At 43.2% G+C, this 25,521-nt stretch overlaps 1 protein-coding gene across 1 annotated transcript in view; it reads left to right on the top strand.

Annotated features, from left to right (window-relative positions):
* The window catches only part of ITPR2 (inositol 1,4,5-trisphosphate receptor type 2), a 526,257-nt gene extending 502,341 nt beyond the window's left edge, over positions 1–23,916 (top strand). The window contains exons 56-57 of the mRNA XM_082849662.1: positions 19,967–20,128; positions 21,079–23,916. Coding sequence (XP_082705788.1) covers positions 19,967–20,128; positions 21,079–21,165 — 249 coding nt within the window. The 3' untranslated portion in view covers positions 21,166–23,916. The remainder of the gene's footprint in view (positions 1–19,966; positions 20,129–21,078) is intronic.
* The last annotated feature ends 1,605 nt before the right edge of the window (positions 23,917–25,521 follow it).

The following is a 25,521-nucleotide window of genomic DNA, read 5'->3' as shown; positions in this document are numbered from 1 at the left end:
ATTAAACTGGTGAGGAAAAACAAAGTAAGCTAAAGGAGTAGAGAGGGATGGAGGTACATTCTACTAGAGTGAGTGAGAAAGCCATGAAAAGCTCCAGGGATCAGCAAAAGCTAGCCCCTGACAGCAATGGTCTGGGCATGAGGGAGGACCAGCAGGGCAGCCACGTGACCAGAGCTAGTGAGGAAGGCAGATGGCAGCCAAGGATGTGGGAGGGGAGAGGGACAGAGACTAGATCATGCAGGGCCCCTGGGCTGGGAAAGAATTTTACATTTTGTGCTAGGAAAATTTATTCTAAAAACTTTATCAGTGCTTTCACTTTTTGGTTCAACATTATCAATTATTTCTCATACACAAAATTCACTCCTGACAAGGAAATGGGTAGAACATACTAGGGTAAATAGTTCAACTCACAGAACATTCACAGGCTGGTAGATTTCAAATTGCTCCTAACCCCTCAGGCAGAAGATAGGGGCTAAAGAGAGAACTTAAGATGGCAATCCAACAGCATCCTTTTCACTTTATTCTTTTCCCATAAACACACCCTGGATAAATCTTTCTGCCTTGCATGGTCATATCCTAAGTATGTATATAACTGCACATTTCTGGGTGTATTCTGTGCTTCTGCAGCTCCCTTTAAAACAGTCCAATCGAATATTTATATATATATAATGTCTCAGACCAGCAACAAGTTAGCAAAAACTGATGCCTAGCTAGCCCAGTTTACCTGCACTGCTTGTCCTGCAGCTTCTTCACCATTGCTTCTCGGGCACCCTGCCCCTGCCCCTCTGGCCACCTGCAGCCACTGATGGCCACACGGCCCACAACCAGACAGGGTGAACAGGGTTGGTGCCTATTCTAACACCAGCTATCCCATCTAGGGGCACTGCAATCCAGTTCTGGCATTAACCACCCAAAACTATCAGCAACCCCATAAGTTAGAGAGCATGATCCCCAACAAGACTGCCTAGATTTCAGACGCCAACTGCACTTTGGGTGTCCCCAGGCCACCCACACTTCCGACAGCCTACATATAAGTTCAGGGATTCCCATGACCCCCCTCAGGCTCAATAACTCACTATAACAACTCACAGAACTCAGGAAAACACTGTACTTATGATTACAGTTTTATTATAAATCAGGAGGGCCAGCAAAATAAACAGACATATGGACACAGTCTGGGAGGGAACACAGAGCTTCCGTGCCCTCTCCCCACGGAATAGGGTGCGTTACCTTCCCTGCACATCAGTGTGTTTACCAACCAGGAAGTTCCACAAGCCTCAATGCCCAGAGCTTTATTAGGCTTTCATTACATGGGCGTGATTGAATCATGGACACATACTTGAACCTGATCTGCAGCCTCTCTCCCCTTTCCGGAGGTCAGGCTGGCTCAAAGTCCCAGCCCTCTGTTCAGGAGTGCTTGGTCTTTCTGGTGCCTCGCCCCTGTCTTGAAGCTTTATAGGGGCCCACCAGGAGTCACCTCATTAGCATAAACTCAAGTGTGATCCAGGGGAGTTGTGAATAACAAAGACATTTCGATCATTGGGGAAATTCCAAGGATGCACGGTCTCCCGCTAGGAGCCAGGCAAAGACTAGTCTTATTTTTTATTGTACAGCAGTGCCCCAGCCAAGGAGAGTGACAGACCTGGGAGTGGTCAGTTGGCGGTGGGAAGGAAGGTAACGGGGGTAGAAGCAAGTCAGAGGAGAAATGTGAGATCAGAAATTGCCTATACTGCTCGGGGGGCCACATACACATGGATTTATCCATGGTTTCAACTCTTAAGATGTGTACCACCTAAATGAGGAGGCAATTAAAAGTCAGCCGGTGTTCGTTAGAAAACGTCTCAGGACAGCATCGGAGTTCTCATCAACACGGAGCACCTGTGTACAGCAGCCAATCATCACCAGGCATCACAGTGTTACACCGACTGGCTCCATCATGTGTCAGAAATGAGTTTTACACGTACACATTGCTTCAACATCTGTTTCAGTTTCTTTAAGTTTTGTGTCAGATTGACATTCCATAAAAACAAATCATCAGGCAAATGTTTCAAAAATAGAAAAATGGATAAAACGCATAAAACCCGAACAGCCTCAGTTGGAAAAATAGGGAGTTTATTTGTGAAGCTGCACGGAAATTAGAAAGGCAACACCTACTGCATGTTCAGCGCCTGTTTCCACATTGCCTTTGTGTCAAACTGCTCTATGACCTACGGTTGCAATTCCTGTTCACCAAGACGCCGTGCCTTCTGTGACTTGGCATCTTATTATTATAATCAACCAGGGGTCATTATTCAAGAAGAGCCGCCATGCTCTGGGGTTTCGGTGCACCCTACTCTTCTCCCAGCCTCACTTGTGTCCTGGGCAGCCCGTACCTCTGCTTTGTCTTTTGAAGTCTCCCGTGTTCATCCCGCTTGAGATTACCTCATTTCTTCTCACATTTAACAGCTGCTGCTTGGCAGAGTTATGTGTCATCGCCTACGGCTGCTGGGCTCCTTGTGTTCAGGACTACATCATCTTTGGACCCAGCTGGCCAGCTGTTGATGCATTGGCAGCCTTGGTAAAATTCTTTTCAATCTGTGCACCATCCTACAGTTGTTCTAAGTCCCAGACAGTGGTCACTGCTATGCTCTGCAAAGCTATCATCCAACGTACAGTTCAGTCCCATGTTGACATCACACCCTGCTTGCCCCTATGCCAGAAGAACATATTGGTTTGGACTCAATTCAGAGTTTTTTATTCAGCATCCCGCAATCCACATGATGTCCTATGCAGAAAAATTTAGTGAAGAAATGTTAGCTTGTTGATGCTAATGAAAAAGTTTGACCTGAGTGTAAGATTTCTTTGGTACAATGTGGCAAATCATCTTGGTCCAATTCTGAATTTATTTTTAGGTCTCTGTATTGTGCTAACCCCAAAGAACCACTCCAGATCTTTTTTATTCTTTATTTTTTAAATTGAAGTATAGTTGATTTACAATGTTGTGCTAATTTCTGCTGTACAGCAAAGTGACTTAGTTATACGTATATATACATCCTTTTCTTAATATTCTTTTCTATTATGGTTTATCCCAGAAGATTGGATATAGTTCCCTGTGCTATACAGTAGGACCTTGTTGTTTATCCATTCTAAATGTAATAGTGTGCATCTATTAGCCCCAAACTCCCACTCCCATCCCTCTCTCTCCTCCCATCCCCCTTGGCAACCACAGTCTGTTCTCTATGTCTGTGAGTCTGTTTCTGTTTTGTAGATAGGTTCATTTGTGCCATATTTCAGATTCCAGATATAAGTGATATTGTCTGGTATTTGTCTTTCTCTTTCTGACTTACTTCACTTAGTATGATAATCTCTAGTTGCATCCATGTTGCTGAAAATGGCATTATTTCATTCTTTTTATGACTGAGTAGTATTCCATTGTATATATGTACAACATCTTTATCCACTCATCTGTTGATGGACATTTAGGTTGTTTCCATGTCGTGGCTATAGTGAATAGTGCTACTGTGAATATAGGGGTGCATGTATCTTTTTGAATTATAGTTTTGTCTGGATATATGCCCAGGAATGGGATTGCTGGATCATATGGTAATCCTATTTTTAGTTTTCCGAGCAACCTCCATACTGTTTTCCATAGTGACTGCACCAACTTACATTCCCACCAACAGTGCAAGAGGGTTCCGTTTTCTCCACACCCTCTCCAGCATTTGTTATTTGTAGACTTTTTAATCATGGCCATTCTGACCAGTGTGAGGTGCTACCTCATAGTAGTTTTGATTTGCATTTCTCTAATAATGAGTGATGTTGAGCATCTCTTCATTTGCCTACTGGCCATCTGTATGTCGTCTTTGGAGAAATGTGTATTAAGGTCTTCTACCCATATTTCAGTTGGGTTGTCTGTTTTTTTGTCGTTGAGCTGTATGAGCGGTTTGTATATTTTGGAGAGTAAGCCCTTGTGGGTCGCATCATTTGCAAATATTTTCTCCCATTCCGTAGGTTGTCTTTTCATTTTGTTTATGGTTTCCTTTGTTGTGCAAAAGCTTGTAAGTTTGATTAGGTCCCATTTGTTTATTTTTGTTTTTATTTCTGTTGCCTTGGGAGATTGATCTAAGAAAAGCCACTCCGGATCTTGATCGTGACCATGCCCCAGCTCCTCATGATAGATTTTTGAAACAATTCAGGGACTGGTAGAGAGGCCAGTGACAATAAAAACTAAAGGAAAAAGTCTGGATTTTTTTCAGGAGAAGGTCATTGGAATCAAGGACAAATTTCAGGGAAGTATTAATATCCATCCACTTTATAAGAGAAAAAGAGAGAATAGGAAATAATGAAAATAGAGTAGCAGGTATAGACTACTCCCATGAAAAATATGTCAAAACCTATTTTTATAGGCAATTTACAAGTGACCAAAATACATATGACTTCATAGTAGATAATACCTCACAATCATCCTTTCAGCAATATATGTACATAAATGCAATTTTCTAATCTACAGCCTGCCCAGATACGGAACTCTTTCATTCTCCTAATTGGTCCAGATACTATAAATGATAGTCCAGGTTTCAATGGAAACCAGAGGGACCATAGTTGTGACGGGAACAATCCTGGTTATGCCATTGTCTCTGCAAAAATTTGTTTTTGGAAAGCAGAATGTTTTTATTTGCATATGATAAGACTGTGCTGATACAGCATCCTAAGGAATCCATAAAGAGTTACTAGAACTAACATGCGAATTTAAAGAGGTTCAAAATTATAACGTATACACAAAATAATCATATTTCTATATATTAATCAAAACCTGTTGAAAATTAAAATTTTAAATGCCAAAAACATGGAATAATTACAAGGAGATTTAACCAACTATAGGTGCAAACTCTGTTAAGAAAAAAAAAACTACAAAATATTGCTAGGAGAAAGAAATTTTTTTTTATTGGAATATAGTTGCTGCACAATATTGTGTTCGTTTCTGCCACATGGCAAAGCAAATCAGCCATACTGTGCAAAATTTTTAATAACACTGCTTTCATGCTCACATGTGTCCCTATTTAGCCTACAAATTAGATGATTTGTAACAGGAGTATAGTTAATAACAGGAGTACAGTTAAGGATTTCCTTTAAGGTTCAGCCAAAGGTTAGTGATGTTGAGATATCACTGGTTAGGTCTTGAGTTACTTAAAGTGGTTGTTCTCAGACTTTAGTGTACATCAGAATCACCTAGAGGGCTTGTTAAACACAGATTACTGGGCCCCAACCTTACAGCTCCTGATTCTGCAGGTCTGGGTTGTGGCCTAAGAATTTGCATTTCTGTTTCCCATTTGATGTTAGTGCTGCTAACCCAGGACAGACAGCCTTTAAGGACCAACAACTCTTTTCCTCTGCTTGGGTAGTGTTTTGAAGACAAGGGAAAAGACTTTAGGATAAACCAAACAAGTTAAAGGAGCTATTTGATAAAAGGTCTTAACGTCAGGGGCTAGTATAAGAACAGCAGCTGGTGAGCTGGCTGACTGCAAATTCAGTCTAGTCAGATTATTACAGGTAAAGCCCCGCGACGATAACCACGTACTGGATCCTTCATTGATTTTCGTGTGTGATTTTGAGATTTGGTGACCATTCATACCCCCCCCGCCCCGCCCTCTCAAGGGGGGCGGGGCAGGGGGGGCAAGAGCATTCTTTTTGTTGTTGTTCCAGAGAAGGAATTTAAGTAGTCTTTTAGAAGATTTACTCATTTTTTGTTCGAGACAAACCTGTATGTGCTGTGTATATACATACATATACATCTTTGTGAGGTATAAAAGGCAGTGAAGTTCAAACAGTAACAGATGGAGTTACTAAAACAGATTTTAATTCCACTTGTTATTGTGTTACGTTTGACTCTGGTGTTAAAAAAAGTTCTGGAATGTTTTTTCTCTAGATCTGTGTTTTCTGTACAGACATTTTGTATGTGTGTGTACGTAAATTTTTCCTTGAGCTCTCTATATAAATTTACTATGATTTTTTTAAATAGATGTATTATTAATTCTCCTCTTAATAAGTCACCTACAGTAGAAATGAATACGATGATGATATTCCAGAGAAATTTCAGGAGAGTCCTGTCAAAATAGCAGAAAAAGATGTTTTGATTTACATTTTACTGCTGGTTCACCACTTGCTATTTTTTCAATAGTATTGAAATATAAATTGCCCTTTTTGTTTTCATTATTGACTTTTTTTGATTATAAAGAACAGGCTGATCTTGATCTAAACATGCTTGTCATTTTCATAATTGAGGAGAGTTCTAGCCAAAGTACAATGTAAATACCGAATAACTGAAAGATTCAGAGCAAAGATTAACCCGTGAACCCCGTATAGTAAAAATTCAGTTGGTGACACCTTCTAGGGTCAAGAGACTTTTAAGGTCAGGGATGTCTTTGATGTATCAGGAGTCCTCGATTGTCATCCTGGTTCTGCCAATGATCTTCTGATTTGTGACTCAGGGGTTAGTGGTTAAATTTAAACTATCTTTAAGGCTTCCTCCATCTCTGTTAGAAAGGGACATTCTCCAGTGGTGTGCTAATGTTTAACGACCAGTTCTGGCGGTAACGAGAAAGCCCTGATGGTCGCATTGCCTATTTCCACGGTGTAAATATTCCCACCGTGGCTGATTTCAGGCTGCCAACGTGGTGTCACTGAACTCAGAGGTGGAACACAGTGGCACAAACCAGCTCTCTTCTGTGGGAGAACAGCTGTGGAGTTCTGCCCCAATAATCCATTTAGGGGCTCAATTATCCAGTCTATCTGTTCACATTAATCATGCAGACAAAATACTTTGAGCTCTGTGAATGCAATCTTATCCTCCAGGAAAAGGTGTGGTCTGTCAACTATGCATTTCCAAACATTTATTTGCTGACTTCAAAGCCCCCCGGGGCTGACATTATTGTGACAGCACACCCTGTGTCCCACTCCTGCCACCCTTGCCAAAGTCCCCATGAATGCCCACCTGGAGATGGTGGTCTCCAAATGGGAGTCTATTATGTCTGTTCTTCATGCAGCAGCCAAAGTGTTCTGTTTCATTTTATTTTTATGTGTACATGTGTGTATACATTTGCTGTAAACCAGGAATAGCCATTCCTCCACTGGGGGCCAGAACCCTCCTTGGCCCCCACTGCTTCCAGTCCTCCCCATAACTGGGTCTGCTTCTGGTACCTCATCTCCTACCACTCTCTGTCTCTCACTTAGTACCACACTCCAGTTCAACCTCCTTTCTGTTCTTCAAATATGCCAACCTCACTTCGAGCCTTGGGGCCTTTGCCTGACTGTTCCCTCTGCCTGAAGCTCTGTCCCATCACTTCAGTGCAGAGCTGTTTCCTTCTCATCAACCAGGCATCACCTCCTCAGAGTAACCTGTATGGCCTATTCAATCTACAGTAGCCCCCTCTCCTCCAAAGACAATGTTTCAAACCACCGTTTTCTTTAGAGTATGTAGTCTTATCTGAAGTTATTTCATTTATTGTCATTTGTTATCGTCTCCCTGCTCTTCCTTCACCTTCTGTTAGACTGTAAGCTCTGTAAGAGCAAGGACCCTTTCTGAGCTGTTCACTGCTTTAGCCAGAGCTTGGAACAGTATCGACTACATAATAGGTGTTCATTACATATACTTGAAGAAAGAAAGGAAGGAGGTCTTTTTGCTTTGGATTAGTAAAGAACAAAAAGAAGGGGGGGCTTCCCTGGTGGCGCAGTGGTTGGGAGTCCGCCTGCCGATGCAGGGGACACGGGTTCGTGCCCCGGTCCGGGAAGATCCCACATGCCGCAGAGCGGCTGGGCCCATGAGCCATGGCCGCTGAGCCTGCGCGTCCGGAGCCTGTGCTCCGCAATAGGAGCGGCCACAACAGTGAGAGGCCCGCGTACAAAAAAAAAAAAAAAAAAGAAAGGGGAGTTGTTCATGGTAATGATATGTCTTCTTGAAAAACTCAGGTTACCATGTTTACCGTATATAACAACTCCGAAGCATCCATCCATTTTACCAACGATATGTATCAAGTGCCAACGACATAGAAATGGAAGAGGCAAGAAGAAATCAGAAAGAAATCCTGCCCTCTAAAGGGCTTATAAACTAAACAGCTCACAGATTTCTCCTCTGTGTAACTGATGACCCCATAATTAATTAATAATATTAATTACGTATGACATTTATGATATGATATGATTGTGATATTTGATTTATGGTATGGTCATAATTATCCCATAATTATTATAGTATTAAATATGATTGTTATATAATAATTAGTTAGCTGTATGACTTAGATCATTAGTTAGCTGTGTATGACTTAGATAAGGACCTTAGTCATTCTAGTTGAAAGTTTTATCACCTTTGTGCTGGACAGAATAGGCCAGTGTTAAATTAGCACCTGGACTCTTTAGCCCCTTGACACTTGCACCAGTCGGGGAGTCTTTTTTTTTTTTTTTTTTTTTTGCGGTGCACAGGCCTCTCACTATCGCTGCCTCTCCTGTTGTGGAGCACAGGCTCAGCGGCCGTGGCTCACGGGCCCAACCGCTCCACGGCATGTGGGATCTTCCCGGACCGAGGCACGAACCTGTGTCCCCTGCATCGGCAGGCGGACTCCCAAGCACTGGGCCACCAGGGAAGCCCCAGTTGGGGAGTCTTTAAACAACAGCAACTAACCTGGCTATCTTAGGGGGAAAAGGAATTTGTGGAAGGGATGCTCAGAATTAAGAGGAAAGTGACAACCAGGCCCAGCTGGGCAGAATCCAAGCAAAGTGAGCTAGCTGGCCAGAAAGTCCCACCTGGGGCCAAGGCTGGCTGGAGGGAAGGTGCCACTGCCTCTGCTGCTGTGTCCTGGAAGCCGGCCCTGGCACCAGTGGCATCACCACAACCAGAGGTCACTGTCTCAATCACTGTGAACAAAAAGAATTCTGCTTCTTGGTAGCCCTTGTTCCATGTCAAAATCTCAAGCAGGAGCAACTGGTGGGCCACTCTAAGGTCAAGTGACTGCGCTCTGACTACCACAGAGAGGACAGACTTTTCAGCTTCCTCAGCAGGATGATGGACCCAGCCTTCCACACGACCCCCAGTGGCAGTTTCCTCAAGCACAGGAGGGCATCAGGGGTTAGGCAGCCAGAAGTTGGACAGATGCCCACTTGAGTATTCAATACTCTGTTCAAAATACTTTGCCCCAATCTCACCATGAAGAAATCTCCAGTTTTTTCCTATCCCAATGAGACTTGCAAATGCTCATACTTGAGATTATTTGCAGAAGAAAATAAATATTTATGTTCTTTGATAAAGAGGCCAAGAGAGAAACTTAGGAGAGTAAATATGGGAATTAACAAATAATAAGATTAAGAAAGGGTTATAGCCCCAAGAATAAAAATATAGATTAAGTAGAGTTATGAGCTGACAGGAAAAGAAAACCATAAACAGGAAGGGAAATGACTGGCTCTAAGGAGGCCCTGGAGCTGCCTGGCGTTCCCGACAATCTCCTCTGTTACACAAGCTTTACTTATTTATTTTCCCTTTGTGGTCAGAGTGCTTCCCACTTAACACTTCTCCAGGAAAAACGGCAAGAGGGATCTGGGAGAATGTCAGGCAGGCCCTTTGGTTCCTTGATCTCTCACAGCCAGGTGGCAGACAAGCCTCCCATCACCACATCATCAGACCTTTGACTGGGTTTCGGTCCCTGCCTCTGCAGCTGCTGTGTATCTTTGAATCAGCTGGCTGGTGGCTCAAAGCGTCTTTGGCTGCGGGCCTCCACTCCCTTCCTCTCTGAGTGATTCCCCGACCTGGTTGGTGCTCAAGGTGGGGTCCATAGCCTCCAGCAACCCCATATCACAGCTGCTGCCACAGCCAGAGACCTTCTGCCCCTTAGTGTTCCTGGTTACCAGCCTAGCAATCCTGCTAGTTATTGACAAGAGGACTGTAGCTCCCAGCAGCCCTAAGCTACTCTTGGGTCCGGATCCTCTTAGATCTCCCCAGCCATGGACCACTCTCTCTCCTTGGTGCAGCTCCCTCCCTGGGTGCCCTGTGGGCCGGGAGCAGATCAACCCCTCCACTTGCTGTTGTAGCTGATGCTTTGTGTAGACACCCAGGGGACACGGTTAGCTGCGTCAGGGGTGAAAAGAGACCAAAAGAGAACCTATAAGCAGTTTCACTTCCATGTGCAGCCATTGCCCTCCCATCGTGGACGTACAGGGTGTTGCTAAGAGGGAGGGTTGGGAAGGCGGGAAGGGCTAGGAAGCAAGGTGGGTGCTCCGGGGCTGTGGTCTCTGCCCACAGGCCAACCTGCTGCCCATGATGAGAGCCGCCGCTCGCCCCCAGGGGTGCATCACCTATTCCAGGTCACTGCTGAGAACCCTACTTTTCAAAATCGGCGCATTTTCAGGTTGCTGGAATAGGTAGGACTTGAAGATCACAGTTCTCTCAACCCCCAAATAGCCGGGGTCCCCCATCCGGCACGCAGACCACACTCAGGCAATGACTTTTCCATTGGCCTAGTGCACGCAGTGCCTCTTGCCCATTGCAGGAGGCCGAGGTCCACATTAATGCCTGACTTGACCAGCACCAGCTCCCGCGCCAGTCTGGAAATGTTGAAGGACAGAAGTCTCGACCCATGAGTCTGAAACTCCAGAGCCCAACACTTTTTTTTTAACATCTTTATCGGAGTATAATTGCTTTACAATGTCGTGTTAGTTTCTTCTGTATAACAAAGTGAATCAGCTATACGTATACATATATCCCCATATCCCCTCCCTCTTTCATCTCCCTCCCACCCTCCCTATCCCACCCCCCTAGGTGATCACAAAGCACCGAGCTGATCTCCCTGTGCTATGCGGCTGCTTCCCACTAGATATTTTATATTTGGTAGTGTATATATGTCCATGCCACTCTCTCACTTTGTCCCAGCTTACCCTTCCCTCTCTCCGTATCCTCAAGTCCATTCTCTACGTCTGTGTCTTTATTCCTGTCCTGCCCCTAGGTTCATCAGGGGCATCACCATTTTTTTTTTTTTTTAGATTCCATACATATGTGTTAGCATACGTTATTTGTTTTTCTCTTTCTGACTTACTTCACTCTGTATGAAGGACTCTAGGTCCATCCACCTCACTACAAATAACTCAATTTCGTTTCTTTTTATGGCGGAGTAGTATTCCATTGTACATATGGGCCACATCTTCTTTATCCATTTCTCTGTCGATGGACACTTAGGTGGCTTCCATGTTCTGGCTATTGTAAACAGAGCTGCAATGAACATTGTGGTACATGACTCTTTTTGAAGTATGGTTTTCTCAGGGTATATGCCCAGTAGTGGGATTGCTGGGTCGTATGGTAGTTCTATTTTTAGTTTTTTAAGGAACCTCCATACTGTTCTCCATAGTGGCTGTATCAATTTACATTCCCACCAACAGTGCAAGAGGGTTCCCTTTTCTCCACACCCTCTCCAGCATTATGACACTCTTGTTTAAGTGTTTGTTGAACTGTTTTGATCCTCTCTTCAGCCGAGGGGGGTCCACACTCACCTGTTTCACTCTGGCTCCTAAGGTGAGGAAGCCACAGAAGGCGGCTTTCAGCTCTGCAGAAGCTGAGCCTGCCAGGCTCTGATGCCCTCCTGCACGCCCCGTGCTGGGAACAGGGCAGCCACTTCCCCCACGGCTGTGCTGTGTGTGAAACTGGACCAGCGTCCAGTCCCTCCCAGCTGTAACTTTTTGACTGCCAGCCTGAGGTCCTGCTGAGATCAGTACCCTGTCGTCCTCATCCCAGCACTTCCTCCTTCATGGGCACTTTTGCTGGACCTATTTTTCTCTCTGCCCTTGGGAGCAGTGACTGGATTAAATAGGCCTTGTCCCTGGAGGGCTCCCCAGCCAGCAGCCCCCTTCCCAGCAACGATGCCCTGGAGGTGGGGGTGTGGAAAGGGGCCAGGCAGGAGCACCACAGTGATGCCAGGGGCTGTTGCTCCTTGAGCATTTGTTAGGTGCCTCTAAGGGGCAGGCTCCAGCCTTTGTGCGATCAGCTCAGCCGTCCAAGGATCCTTGAAGTTCATACACTGCTTTGTGGGGTTCAACCTACTTTCACATGCATAATGCAAACTTGATGTCCAAGCACTTAGATTTGTAAAATATTTCAAGGTTTGACAATGACATTTTAAAGGGATTTGTTACTTTACGAAAGCATTCAATACAGATTTGCCTTGGATAACTAACACATTTTAAATTTCTCAATCCACACAAATATGGTACTCCTACCGCATTTGCAGGAACTCAGTTGCAGAAGGAAGATACAGATACAGAATAAACAGGGAGAGACAGAAGGAAGATACAGTTAATAAGGGCTGAGGGACTTCCCTTGGTGGTCCAGTGGTTAAGAATCTGTCTTGCAATGCAGGGGACTCCGGTTGGATCCCTGGTCAGGGAATTAAAAGCCCGCGTGCCCCGGGGCAACTAAGCCCACGTGCTGCAACGAAAGATCCCATGCACTGCAACTAAGACCCAACGCAGCCAATAAATAAATTAATAATAAATAAATAAATAAATAAATAAACATTTTTTTTTTTAAAAAAGTGAGGGCTGGCAAATGAATCTTCCAGTCCTGGAATGTGTTATTTTTCTAATGCAGCAAAATTTGCCCTTCTTCTCTCCCTTTTCTTTAGAATGAGTTGCCAAGGTTTTCATTTATTTGTCAATCCAGGAATAACGTTTTAATTTCAAAGGACACAGCTGGATCCTTTCTGTCACCTCCAGTCCCCAGTGCTTGTCACACAAGAGTATGTTTTCCAGCTCATCCTTTCTTCCTCAAAACCCAGGGCCTGCCTCCGAACCCCCGTGAGAATCAGCCTTTTGTTGTCCAAACTGAGCAATGCTTGTCACATACAGGTCGGGTGTTCACCAAGAGCAAAGCTAGAAGCCCAGATGCCAGTGTTGTGGGTGTCCCTTAAGTTTCTTTTTTTGGCTGCAGCGGGTCTTAGTTGCGGCATGCGGGATCTTTTTTTCTTCAACTGCAGCACACAGGCTCTTCATTGCAACGTACGGGCCCAGTAGTTGTGGCGCGCAGGCTTAGTTGCCCCGCGGCATGTGGGATCTTAGCTCCCCGACCAGGGACTGAATTCGCATCCCCTGCATTGGAAGGCGGATTCTTAACCACTGGACTGCCAGGGAAGTCCCTCCCTTAAGTTTTTGAGGTAATGTCTCACCTGCCAGCAAGGCCGCCACGTTGGTCTGAGGGCGGGAAGCCCGCCATGCCCCTCCTTCATTGAGCAGAGGCTGGGATGGGTAACATGAAGCACTTCGCGTTAACCAGCACGATTCCTTTGACTTCAGAAAGAATCCCCGTTCCAGATATTGTCCTTGTTCTGAAGTTCCAGGAAAGCAGGAATTGTGTCTTTCCTTCGGGGACCTCCCAGTAAGTAGGTAGTATTAGCATTGCTGGTGTTCCTTTTGAGAGCCATTTCCGCTGACATCTTCAAACCAAAGGTGCAAAGAGAGGAATGCAGTGGATCACAGTGAGGCTTTGGGGAAACGGTTATACTCGTCGGCCTAGGAGGCTTTGCGTATGATTTTAGAATGGAAAATGAAATATAAACTTAAGGCTTAGAAGAGGATGGTAACCAAGAAAAACCTTTGCCAGTGGTCTTGTAACAGCATATTTTAAGCATAGAGAGTCTAGAAGCAGAAATGAGGATACATATTAAATGGTTTATGGATATACCAGTACAACACAATACAATGCATGGTATGTTCAATGTGATACCCCTCATTAGCAGTCTTTTAGAGCACTCTGCAAAATTGCAGTGAATGTCAAGCATTGGTCAATGTATTTGCACAGTATCTGCATCTGCATTTCTGATACAATACCTAAAGCATTTATTTCTGATTTTCAGTAAATAAACCTTTAGCATACCCCAGAAGAAGTAATCAAGGGGGTTCAAGTTATAAAATGTATTCTCCCTGTAGTCTCTGTTTTCTCTGGCAAGTTCAGAAGCTAAGCATTGACATCTCCATTGGACGTGGAGAAATAGTCCAGTGCAGTGAAGGGAGCACAAGGTTTCCCGTCGCACAGAGTGGAGGCCAAAGCCTGGCCCAGCCACTTATAGCCCCTATGTGGCCTTGGCAAGTAACTAGTCCTTTTCCTGCCTCAGTGTTGTCATCTGTAAAATGGAGATGGTAACAGTCTCAACCTTATGGAATCATTCTGGGTATTGGCCATAGCATGACTAAAGTGCCTGACACTTGTCAGGCAGCCAAAAAATGGGATTATTACTGTGTTATAGAACTACAGTGCTTGCTTTCTCTTTAGCTTACATGCAGGTGACTTATTTTTAATCTTTTTTTAAACCTTTTTTTATTGAAGTATAGTTGATTTACATTTTAGGTGTACAGCAAAGTGATTCAGTTTTATATATATATATATGTATACATATATTCTTTTTCAGATTCTTTTCCATTATCGGTTGTTACAAGATACTGAATATAGTTCCCTGCACTATACAGTAGGTCCTTGCTGTTTATCTGTTTTATATATAGTAGTGTATATCTGTTCATCCCAAACTCCTAAATTATCCCACGTGACTTTTAGTATGTACCTAGTGGAGCTAAAATGACATAAGACAGTTTCTCCAATGTTGGGCTCACTGAAATCAGTCTCCTCCTACTTTTCAATCTCGTTCTGATGCAGAGAGAAATCCTTACAATCTTTACACTTTCTCAAGCCTGTCACCAATTCAGCATCAGCAGGGCTAGATTATACAAGAGCTTTTCCACTACGTCATATGGAAGAACTTGTCCAGAAGTGGAAGTTAAGTGCAGGGAAACAGTTATAAGACCTCAAGGAAACCTAAACTCTCTAGGTTTCAGAGTGGGCATTTGTAATATGCTGAGCTTGGGTTATGTGGCTTCAAGGTTGCTTCTAGTCTAAATGCTATGTTTCTGTTTGCTCACTTGGCGAGCTTGGGGCTTGTCTCAGTAATTTGGTTTGTAAAGTCTTGAATTCATAGCTTACAGAACGATGAGCTGGAAGAGACATAGAGACCACCCAGGGTAACATTCTGGTTGTACAGATGAGGAAACTGGGACTCAGAGAATAAGGCTTCCCCACCATCCTTATATCACATAGCTAGTTTCGGGCTGAACTAAAACCAGAACCCAGGTGTTCTGACTCCTAGATCAATGCTCTTTCCTTTATATCGCATGGCGTCTTTCCTGCAAATGGGGTATCACATTTAAGAACCAAATATGAAAACAGCACAGCTAAGCTCTAACTGACTCTGACAACCTAATTGTTTACGGAATAACTACAAAATTACATAAGTCAAATTGATCTGACTGTTGAAAGGACTATTTGAAAGGTTTTCACACTTAAGTCTGTCTATCTTCTAGTCATCGAGAAAAACCCATTATTATTAGAATTTAGGGATAGCAAGAGGGTTATGGCTGGCACGCTCTCAGTCCCTTCATCTCTGGGCTTTGCATTTTAGAAGGCTTGAGAAGCTCTGGATTTCCCATCACCAAGTAGCTAGGATCATACACTGTAACCTCAGAATCTAACACTTAATCTGCAGCGTCCCTGACTTTATATTACCCTGTGATTAAACATTTTCATTCCTGATGAAATAAGGAAATGGTGTCATCTTGACTAACCAAAGTCGCCATGGGACTCTGCTAATCACGACCATGATCACGAGATGTACATAGCATATGTGAGTAACCGAGAAATAACAAATCAGAGCCAACTGCTTTGTTAGATGATGGACACGTTACAAGTCGACGCGGTGAGGGAGTGGCGTCCTGTTAACCAGTCACCGTTCTGAGTGTCCGTCCTGCAGTTCTGGCTCAGACTAAAGTGCGGCGCTCTCCTTTCTCACCGGGCTCAGGCCGAGGCTTCCATGGAAGCCGCTCTTTCTGACACTGGAGCAGAGAGAGGAACCTTGGGGTATTTCATTGGAAACCACTTTCAGTGAACAAGCCCATGCAGCATTTATCCTAAGAACTCTGCTTTATTTGAGTTAATTTTGGTGAAAAGAATATACTTCCTGCACGAATTTAGAGGAACGTCAGTTGTGAACATTTATTTTTAAAAGTGTGGCTTTTTTTTTGTAAAAAGAGGACAAAAGACCATACATACATTTAGGTTGCTTATTTTTTGCCATTTTAGTGAGATACAAAACATTCAAGTCAGGTTCCTAAAAATTAAGAAAAAGAACCAGAAAGCATTCAATACTGAAAAAGAAGTCTTAACGACACGTTATATTTTAGCTTCAGATTATGGTCCGTTGATATACAGAGGAAGAGAGGAATGAAACAAAAAGCATAAAGCTAGGAGAGAAAAGGCTGAGAACCAGGCAAACAAACAAAAACAGAGAAAGATACAGGCAGTGAAAGGAAGAAAGATGAGAAAAACCAAAAGAGGGTTAGAAGAGAGAATGATTTTTAGGGACTAGGAGAAAGGACAGTGGAGCTGGGTGGCTTTCCTAGCCAGCCCTTAAGCCCGGCTTGTCGCTGTTTTCATCTTTGATTGAAGTCTTACTCTCCACCTAGACTGTCAGTTCCACCAGCACAAGAACTGCACTGGGTTTGGCTCTCTATTGTTTTCCCAGTGCCTAGCACAGACATAGTCAACACTGTAAGAATTAGTCAATGAATGGATGAACAAAGGAACAAGTGAAGAAAGAATGTGTAAGGAAAGAGTCCTGTGGCCCAACCAGCTGTGGCAGTGGTCCCCTGAGAACTGCCATTGTTTCCTCAAAAGCAAGAGACCGTGGACTGGGCTGACCTGGGCCCCGCCACACCTACAAGAGCATTTCTTCAGAGGCAATTCCACCGTCTCACCCATGTTCTCTTTGCTAAGCATTAGAACACTGTTTTGTCTCTCTTTCTCTTGGAAACTTTCTGAAAGCTGATGTTTTCGCCAGCCCCACCTTGGGTCCATCACCATGTCTCCTGGTACCTTCTCACCCCAGGCCCAGTTGTCTGAGGTTCTCAAATGCTTCTGTTCCATCAGCCTCCCTGGAATCCCTGTCCTGATACAGACCAACTCTCCTCTCCTACAAGGCTGCCTTCTTGGCTCTCCTGAGAGGAGTCCCCTGTCCTTAAACCCACTGGTGGCAGCGGCCGATCTTCCTACCCCCTCAGTACGAAGGGCCCCAGAAGAGGGTCAGCTGACTCAACTCCCCATCGTCAAGAAATCATCACATCTTCACCGTCATGTGAAAACCCATTCTTCAAGCCTTTCCATCACTGTCTTTTAATACCCCCTGGTCACTCCTATGTGTCATCCACCCCTTCTACTGACCTCCTTCAGGATGCATTTGCGGATTTCATGCATGATTCATCCAAAAGATTCTCCTCTGCAAATTGTGATTTTTTTAATCTGTAGTAAAATATACATAAAACATAAAATTTAACCATTTTACGTGTAGAGTTTTATGGCATTCAGTACCTTCCCCTTGTTTTGCAGCCATCACCACCGTCCATCTCCAGAGAGTTTTCATCTTCCCCAACTGAAACGCTGTACCCATGAAATACTAAGTCCCCAAATTCCCTGGTATTTTATCAGATTTCAGGCCCTCTCACTCTAGAATTTTTATTTCCTGAAGTTGTGCTGCCTTCAGAATTTTAAATATGATTCCACTTTCGGTCCACAGTCTCCCTTCTTGCCAGGAGGCCTGGATGCAGACAAGTCTGGGTGGGGATCCCAGCCAAACTATTTGCCAGCCTCAGTTTCTTCATTTGTAAAATTCAGATATAGATAATACGGTAGATAATATAAATACTAAATAGATGAGCGAACTGGAGTCCACTGGATCGTCGAAAGGATTAAGTGCTGACAGAGCATGTAGCACAGGTCTGTGCTTCTCCATGCCTCCTACCAGTCCACACGCTAGTGTGCCTCACTCCAGCCACTGCTCTGCTGACATTCCTAGCTTCCTGATACCTTTGTCTTTCTGAGGCCCATTCCAGGGGACACACCATCTTGTATCAGTCCAACTCTCTGCCTCAACTCCACACCCACTTGGGCTGTTGGTGAACAGTGGTCTTTGCTGGAGTCATTACAAGGCACGGTCTCCCGGGCTTCCCTGGTGGCGCAGCGGTTGAGAGTCCGCCTGCCGATGCAGGGGACACGGATTCGTGCCCCGGTCCGGGAAGATCCCACATGCCGTAGAGCGGCTGGGCCCGTGAGCCATGGCCGCTGAGCCTGTGCGTCTGGAGCCTTTGCTCCGCAATGGGAGAGGCCACAACAGTGAGAGGCCCGCGTACTGCAAAAAAAAAAAAAAAAAAAAAAGGCACGGTCTCTCACTCTGCCCCTGCAAGCAATTAATGGGCCCCTATTTGGCTTCCTCTTCCCATTTCTCATGCCAGCCACTTCAGATCTTTCTTCTTCACTCCATTCCCCTACCCTGCCACTACCCAAGCAGTTACCATTTATCTTCTATGTCTCCACAGATCAGAGTTCTTAAACTTTAGTGCACATAGGAATCATGCAGGTCCCCTAAGAGGTACTAATTTCGTAAGAGACAGTGGGGTTGAAATCTGCTATTTTAACAAGCAATCCCAGGGGATTTTGATATGCAGAGTGCCCAGTTCACTTTTTGTGGAGGGCTTTCCTAAGCCACAAGCTCCTTGAGAGCAGACATTTTGTCTTACCTGATTTTCATCTCTAAATACCTGGCAATAGATATTGAAGGATTGATTGAATGAATGAATCTGGCTGTCACTCTGCACTTCCGCATAAGTTACCATTCTCCTTTGAAATGCTAATTGGCTACAGCTATTTAAATGCAGCTTAAATCTCTTTAATATGTTTTATCCTATCCTTTATCAGCCCTTTTCACTGCCATTGGGGGTAGGGGACTGTAAAGAACGGTTATTCTCTGACTAACAACTACGAAAAAAAAAAAAAAAAAACCAATCCAAGGGCCAGATGAGGTTTAGGCAGAAGTCCAGAGATACATAGGTTGAGTCTTTCCCCTTTCCTCTTAGGGGAGGAACATACTCTGCGGACTCTTGTTCTAGGGATCAGCTAGGCAGACGTCTTTGTAGCCACTGCAGTGGAGTTTTCTGGAGTGGAAAGAATCTGAAGCAGGAAGGTCACTGCTAGGGATATTGGGAGAAGGTGACTTAGAGAAATAGGTAGAGATACAGACTGACATATCCAATCAGTGGTGGAAAGGCTCACCTGCCTTCAAATCCTGACTCTGCCATTTTCTAGCTTGTGATGAGGGTAATTAAACTGCTGGGGCTGCTTGATTCCTTGTCTGTAAAATGGGACAGTGATTTACCTTGCAAGCTCTTTTGAGGATTGAAAGACGGGGTATAAGTAATTCACAGTGATTCTATGATGGTAGGCAATCAGGCAGAGTTTTCAAGAGAGGTGGGTATCTCATTAACCATCTGTCTTTACCACGATGGAGGGGACACACACACACACACACACACACACACACGTATGCACTCACACCCCTACACTCAGTCAGCCTGGAAAAACAGAAGTGGCACCAGCTATTGCCCTCTGGGGAAGTCTAACTCTAAAACCTCCCTCCCACTGTAATAAAATGTTTCCAAAGAGAGCAGACAGGGTAACCTAGGGCCATGCCCTTCCACTTCCCTCATTCCTGAGCGGAGCTGGGAGCCTGTCTTGGGGAAGTGGGAGGTAAACCCGCATGGGTGGCTGGAACTAAAACATTTCTTTTAGCATCTCCAGACCCTACGTCATCATTCATCAAGATTCACTGATCGCCCACAGCGTTCAGGGCGCTGCTCTAAATACTTTATCCGGGGCCTCCCTGGGAGCCCCTACGAAGTTTGTTGCAATATTTAATTCCCACCCTCAACCTCTCCCCACCCCTGGCCAGAAAGAGTACCTTTTGCTTTGGGTGCTAAGAAACTTTGATTTAAATGTTAGTAATAATGAACACTTATAAACATTCTTTACAGAACTTCGGGCACTCTTCTATATTTATTCCCTTGTTCCTGCACATGTATTTGTTTTTAGGAGAAGAATTTGGACTGGTTTCCTCGGATGCGAGCTATGTCCCTTGTTAGCAATGAAGGTGACAGTGAACAAAATGAGATTCGGAACCTGCAGGAGAAGTTGGAATCGACCATGAGTCTGGTCAGACAGCTGTCGGGTCAGCTGGCGGAGCTCAAGGAGCAGGTGGGTGCGCTCGGCAGATGGAGCTGGGGGGGCGGGGCATGTGAAATTGTTCACCACTGTGAGAGAGGGGTGGCTGGAGACTCCTGAGCGCAAGATGGTTATCCACGATGGACTGTAAATTCCCATAAAAAAAAACACCCCACGTTGTGTTGTAAGAACCAAATCTCTACAAGCAGAGGCTACTTCTGCTTATCACACCTCCCCATCTTGTGTGACACTTCTACTGAACGGGGAAGGAAGGAGCAGTTGCCGAAAGACAAGGACCTCTTTGGACTTTTTTATAGAAAATCGTATTCTTTTTTTTTTTTTTTCTTTAGTGGTGCGCGGACCTCTCACTGTTGTGGCCTCTCCCGTGGCGGAGCACAAGCTCCGGACACGCAGGCCCAGCGGCCATGGCTCACGGGCCCAGCCGCTCCGCGGCACGTGGGATCCTCCCGGACCGGGGCACGAACCCACGTCTCCCGCACCGGCAGGCGGACCCCCAACCACTGCGCCACCAGGGGAGCCCTAGAAAAATCGTATTTTCTGCCATCATAACCATTACTAAATTCATCAGAAAGGCAGATCGTCATTAGTACCTGTCATTTCAACACTACAATCAACCCCTTTGTCGTGTAAAATTGTTAGCATTAGTAAAAATAATATCAAAAGTAACCGTGGTAGGTTTTAAAATGACTAAGGTGATGGCGATGATTATATGTGTGTTACAAGCAAGGGCTGCTTTAAAAGAACCACAGTTCCTCTTTCTTAACCACAGGGAGTGGTTTGCTCTGTTTCTCTGCCTAGGGAAATTCACTTTAAAAAATATTTTCTCTCTTTTGATAAATATATTTTCTATGATGCTGGACAGACTATAGGTGCTTGCGAAATATTCACCCAACATTGTGTGTCCCACCAGCACTGAGAATGAGTGAGAAAATCAGCTCAACGCATTCTCTCTTTTCCCCCAGATGACAGAACAAAGGAAGAATAAGCAGAGACTGGGCTTTCTCGGATCAAACACACCCCATGTGAATCATCACATGCCACCGCACTGATACCATGGGGGCAGCCGTGACTAGCCTTTCATCAGTGTACTGCCTGATCACTGAATAAAGAACTGAGATGGAGGGGAGTGAACAGTGCCTATTGTTGAAAAGTTAAAAACAACCAAGTGCCAAGATGTTGAGTGGTTTAGCTCCGAGAACAATTTCTAACTGTGTTTTCATGGTTGAGAAGACCAAACTTAAAATGCAGCCACTAAAAAGCACACATCACGCATTCTTAATGCAAAGAGAGGTCCCTTGCTCAAATGGACGGAGAAGGTAGGGGGAGGCGGGGTGGAAGGAGATGCAGGGCGGAGAGAGCTACCTTTGGCTGAATCTGTAAGAGTCCATTTTGTCTTAAATGCTGACTGCAACCTTTGTCATGGTTGGTTGGAATTTCTTTCTTTTAATGATGGCATATGGGTCAGTGATACAGGAAGTCATTTTGGTGGCTAAGTTTTATAAGGGAAATAACTGAAAAGATTAAAAATGAGAGTTGCAAACAAAAATGTTAATGCTTCCAAACCGTAGCTGTCACAGGCCAATTTCCTTATTTATAACCTGCAACACAATGGATTTCCAGCTCTAGGAACTAGAGCTTTGGAGCTTATGCCCCTCGGGCTGACAATGCGACTGGAATGTGATTTCCTTCTCCCAGATTCAGAGGGGCTCTGTCAATATGGAGTACAAAAAGAGGTTTTCATAAAACTTGTTTAAAAACATGCTTAAAGTCATGTAGAGGCTAAGATTTTTAAAAGATTTGGGGACAAAAAAGATGACAGTAAGCCCCAAGGACATATGTATGCTATTAAAATACATTGAGATTAATAAATGAGCATGCTTAAAGGTGACAGGAAATATTGAGAAACTTATGATGGTGGCATTGCCTTTTATAGATATGGAGTAAAAGCTATTTGATTCATGTTTGCTGTGCTTAAGAACTGAGTGGTTTTATTTATCCTATTCTTGCAGTTAGGAAAAAAATCCAAGAAACATATTGAATACTCAAGAAAATGCAGAGTTTCAATCGCGTATTTTAAACTGTATCAGGAAGAGCTTTTCAAAATGTAAAGAGATAATAATCTCTTCCTCAAATTGTTTGTATGTTAAATTATGCAACCAGAATTTGTGGAGGGAGAAATTAACCTGCCATGCTTGTATTATTCTTAGCGATTATGCTTTTAGAATGTTAAGACAAAATTCAGATCATGAAAGTGTTAGAACTGCCACGTGGCAAGAAAGCAGGCACATGACACCAGACTCCTGGAGGTGCTCTGCAAGCTGACCTTTCCTAGTCGCTGCCCCCAAAAGAACAAAAAATTGCATTTTTGAACTCTCATGTTATCACCACCAAGGTTTAAGTTCAGGACAGCGTTTGCTGTGACCATTTTTAAAGCTTTTGGATTATTTTAATATAGTTTAAGCTATTGGCTCCTAAAATTCTCAAATCATGGTCTGGGTAGATGATAAAGGATGCCTGAACCAATCCTTTTTCCACACACCCCATTAAAATGTAGACTTGGAGGAAAGCTGTTGAAACCCAGAGCAATGAATTTTTGAACTGAGTCTGCTGGTACACCTCCCCCGCTCCTCCAAATACCTCCCCAAGTTAAGAATTCCTTACTCTTATCTGGTAGTATTTTTCCTAACCAGTTGCTGAAGGATCATGATTCAAAGATACTCAGAAACTGGGATATATATCTGTATGCAACACAGAAATTTGAACCTAGGAGGCATTCAGTAAATGTATGAGAAATTCCAGTGTCATTCGATCCTAATGCTTCATTGAAACTTTATATCATATATTTGATTTTTAAAAATGGCTTCACCAAAACTGAAGTAGACCAAAGCAGCCATTTTTTTAAAAATCCAAGACCATTATTGTTATTAACAGTATTAAATGAAAAGTACCTTTCAAAGTATTTTAATTAGGCAGAGAGTTTCATGGGTAGGGAAAAGAAGAGAAAGGTGGAAAACACTGGCTATGTTCCAATGTCAGAACTTATCCCTGTTTAACACAAAGTAAAATTTTTCTGATGGATGTTCTAGCATCAAGAAAATAAGTTAATTTGTACAGATGAGAGCAACCTGCCTTTCAGATGAACCATCTAGTCTTTCCTTACACTTTTTTATAGAGAATGAGCCATTGGGTATGTACTGCCATCAAGAAATGGCTTCACCTCTCCAACCATTGTGGAGTGGCAGGTCACCGTGTCACAGTGTGTTTTCTCCTATGAGAAGTATTCAAAAGCGATTACAACTAACCAGACTCTTATTTAGTCAAAATTGAAATATTTCTTAGTTCTGTTTCTCTCTTTCCTGCCTAAATACTTTAAGACTATAAAGCAAAATAAACAAAAGCAAACAAAAAAAGGCAGTTTCAAGGCTATGAAATTCATGATGGAGGAGATAATCACGGGGAAATTTGACATTCGCTATAAAGTTATGTTTGTTTTGTATATGTTTGTTAATGCAACTGGAGTATTTGACCTAGGCAAGTATCAATTAACATTCTCATATTTATATAGCAATATTAAAATAAATATAATCATCTTTGATTTTGTTGTTAAGGAAAATGTTTTACTATTTAGTTATTAAAACCCATATTGGTTTAAAAGTATGTTTCCGCTGAACATAATTTTTAATTTCAAAAGGATTTTATTCCCCTACATGTTCCATTCTGAGGTCCAAGAGTTTCATGCAAGTATGTTTTAAGATTATAATATTAAAAAATATTGTAAAGCAATTATACTCCAATAAAGATGTTAAAAAAGCCTAAATAAATAAATTTTATACTTGTAAAACATATTTAAACTAACTTTAAAAAGTTAGACAGGGCTTATTTTCTTTCATACTGAAATTTTTCTGTTGATGATGAGGCTGCAGTTTCTAGTGGATTATTGATAAGTCAGGAAGATATTTCATCCAAGTCAGAACTAATTGTTTGCTTTTTCCCATATTCTCAGCTCGCAACTCATTGTTTTGACTGCTCTTTTTAGTTTATAGTTGTTTTATTAGAAGCAATCATGCAGTAGGGCCCACCCTCTACCCCGATGCCCCAGGGCTGCGAATGAGCGGAGAGGCTGGAGATCTGGAAACTTGGGGAGGGAAGGTGCAGATTGGGACTTCGCTATGATTAGGGGAAAGGAGTAAAGGATAGATAATATGGATGAGCGGGGCTTACCCTCCAGGAACCCAGTAGACTGGGGCATAAGTAAGTAAATATTGCACAAGTATAATGATGTGACAGATTACAGGCTCAAGAGATAACCCTTAAACATGCAAAGAACAGGGCTTTGTGGGGAGTAGCCATAAGAGGTGTGTTCCCTCCAGCAGTTCTTAAATCTTTACAGAATAAGAAGTCAGCATATTCTGACCCACAGACCTGTTCCAGGATGCCCTGACACATGATACATTGCAAAAAGGGGTGCAACAGGCATCTTAAAGACAAGCACAGGTGCCTACAGGAACCAGGCAAGTGACTAAAATGTATGCAAGTGTGAGGGGTACACTGTATGTAGGGAGAGGAGAGCCTGTGGAGAGCTTCTTTTTTAAAAAATTTATTTTAGTGAAGTATAGTTGATTTACAATGTTTGTGTTAATTTCTACTGTACAGCAAAGTGATTCAGTTTTATATATATATATATATGTTATTTTTCATATTCTTTTCCATCATGGTTTATCCCAGGATACTGAATATAGTGCCCTGTGCTATACAGTAGGACCTTGTTGTTTATCCATTCTACATGTAATAGTTTGCATCTGTTAATGTGGGGAACTTTCTATTTGCAAGATTTGACACCTAATTCCACTTTGAAGAAAATGCCTGAGGCCAGTTGAGGCCCTCTAGTCACTCATTTGTTGATAAAGCTACCCCATTTAGTAGAAGAAAATATACTATACCAAAACGGAGCACAGGAGCTAAAATGCATGTGAAACTTGAGAAATCGGAAAACAAATCCAGGTGTCACCTCTGAGCTGAAGTGTTTCCACAGACTTGAACTAATTTATAAAATTATCATACCAGTTCTTCTCATTTCACCAGCAGCCTTTTTTTTTTTCCTGCAGTAGAGGAATGCTACATTTGCCTCAAAAAACATGATTCTAATATATGTCAAAGCCAGATAAGTATAACTCATAAATTATTATTAATAAAATTGAATTTGTTTAGCTTTTATGCATGTGATACTTTAAGTGCTTTATTCATTTCTTAACGTTTCTGAATAATGTATCCATTGGTATGAAAGTCATTATTATTGCTATTTTACATAACGAGACATGGGGGACAAAAATTTTGGTGACTTGAATCACACTGGTGAGCTAATCCAGGTGGACCATTGTGTCCAGCACTTACTGAGAGTTGGTCAA

Source organism: Leucopleurus acutus, assembly GCF_964270905.1.
Source record: "Leucopleurus acutus genome assembly, chromosome: 11".
NCBI classification, from domain to species: domain Eukaryota; kingdom Metazoa; phylum Chordata; class Mammalia; order Artiodactyla; family Delphinidae; genus Leucopleurus; species Leucopleurus acutus.
Note: the sequence above shows the minus strand (reverse complement) of the source record. Positions and strands in the feature narration are given on the sequence as shown.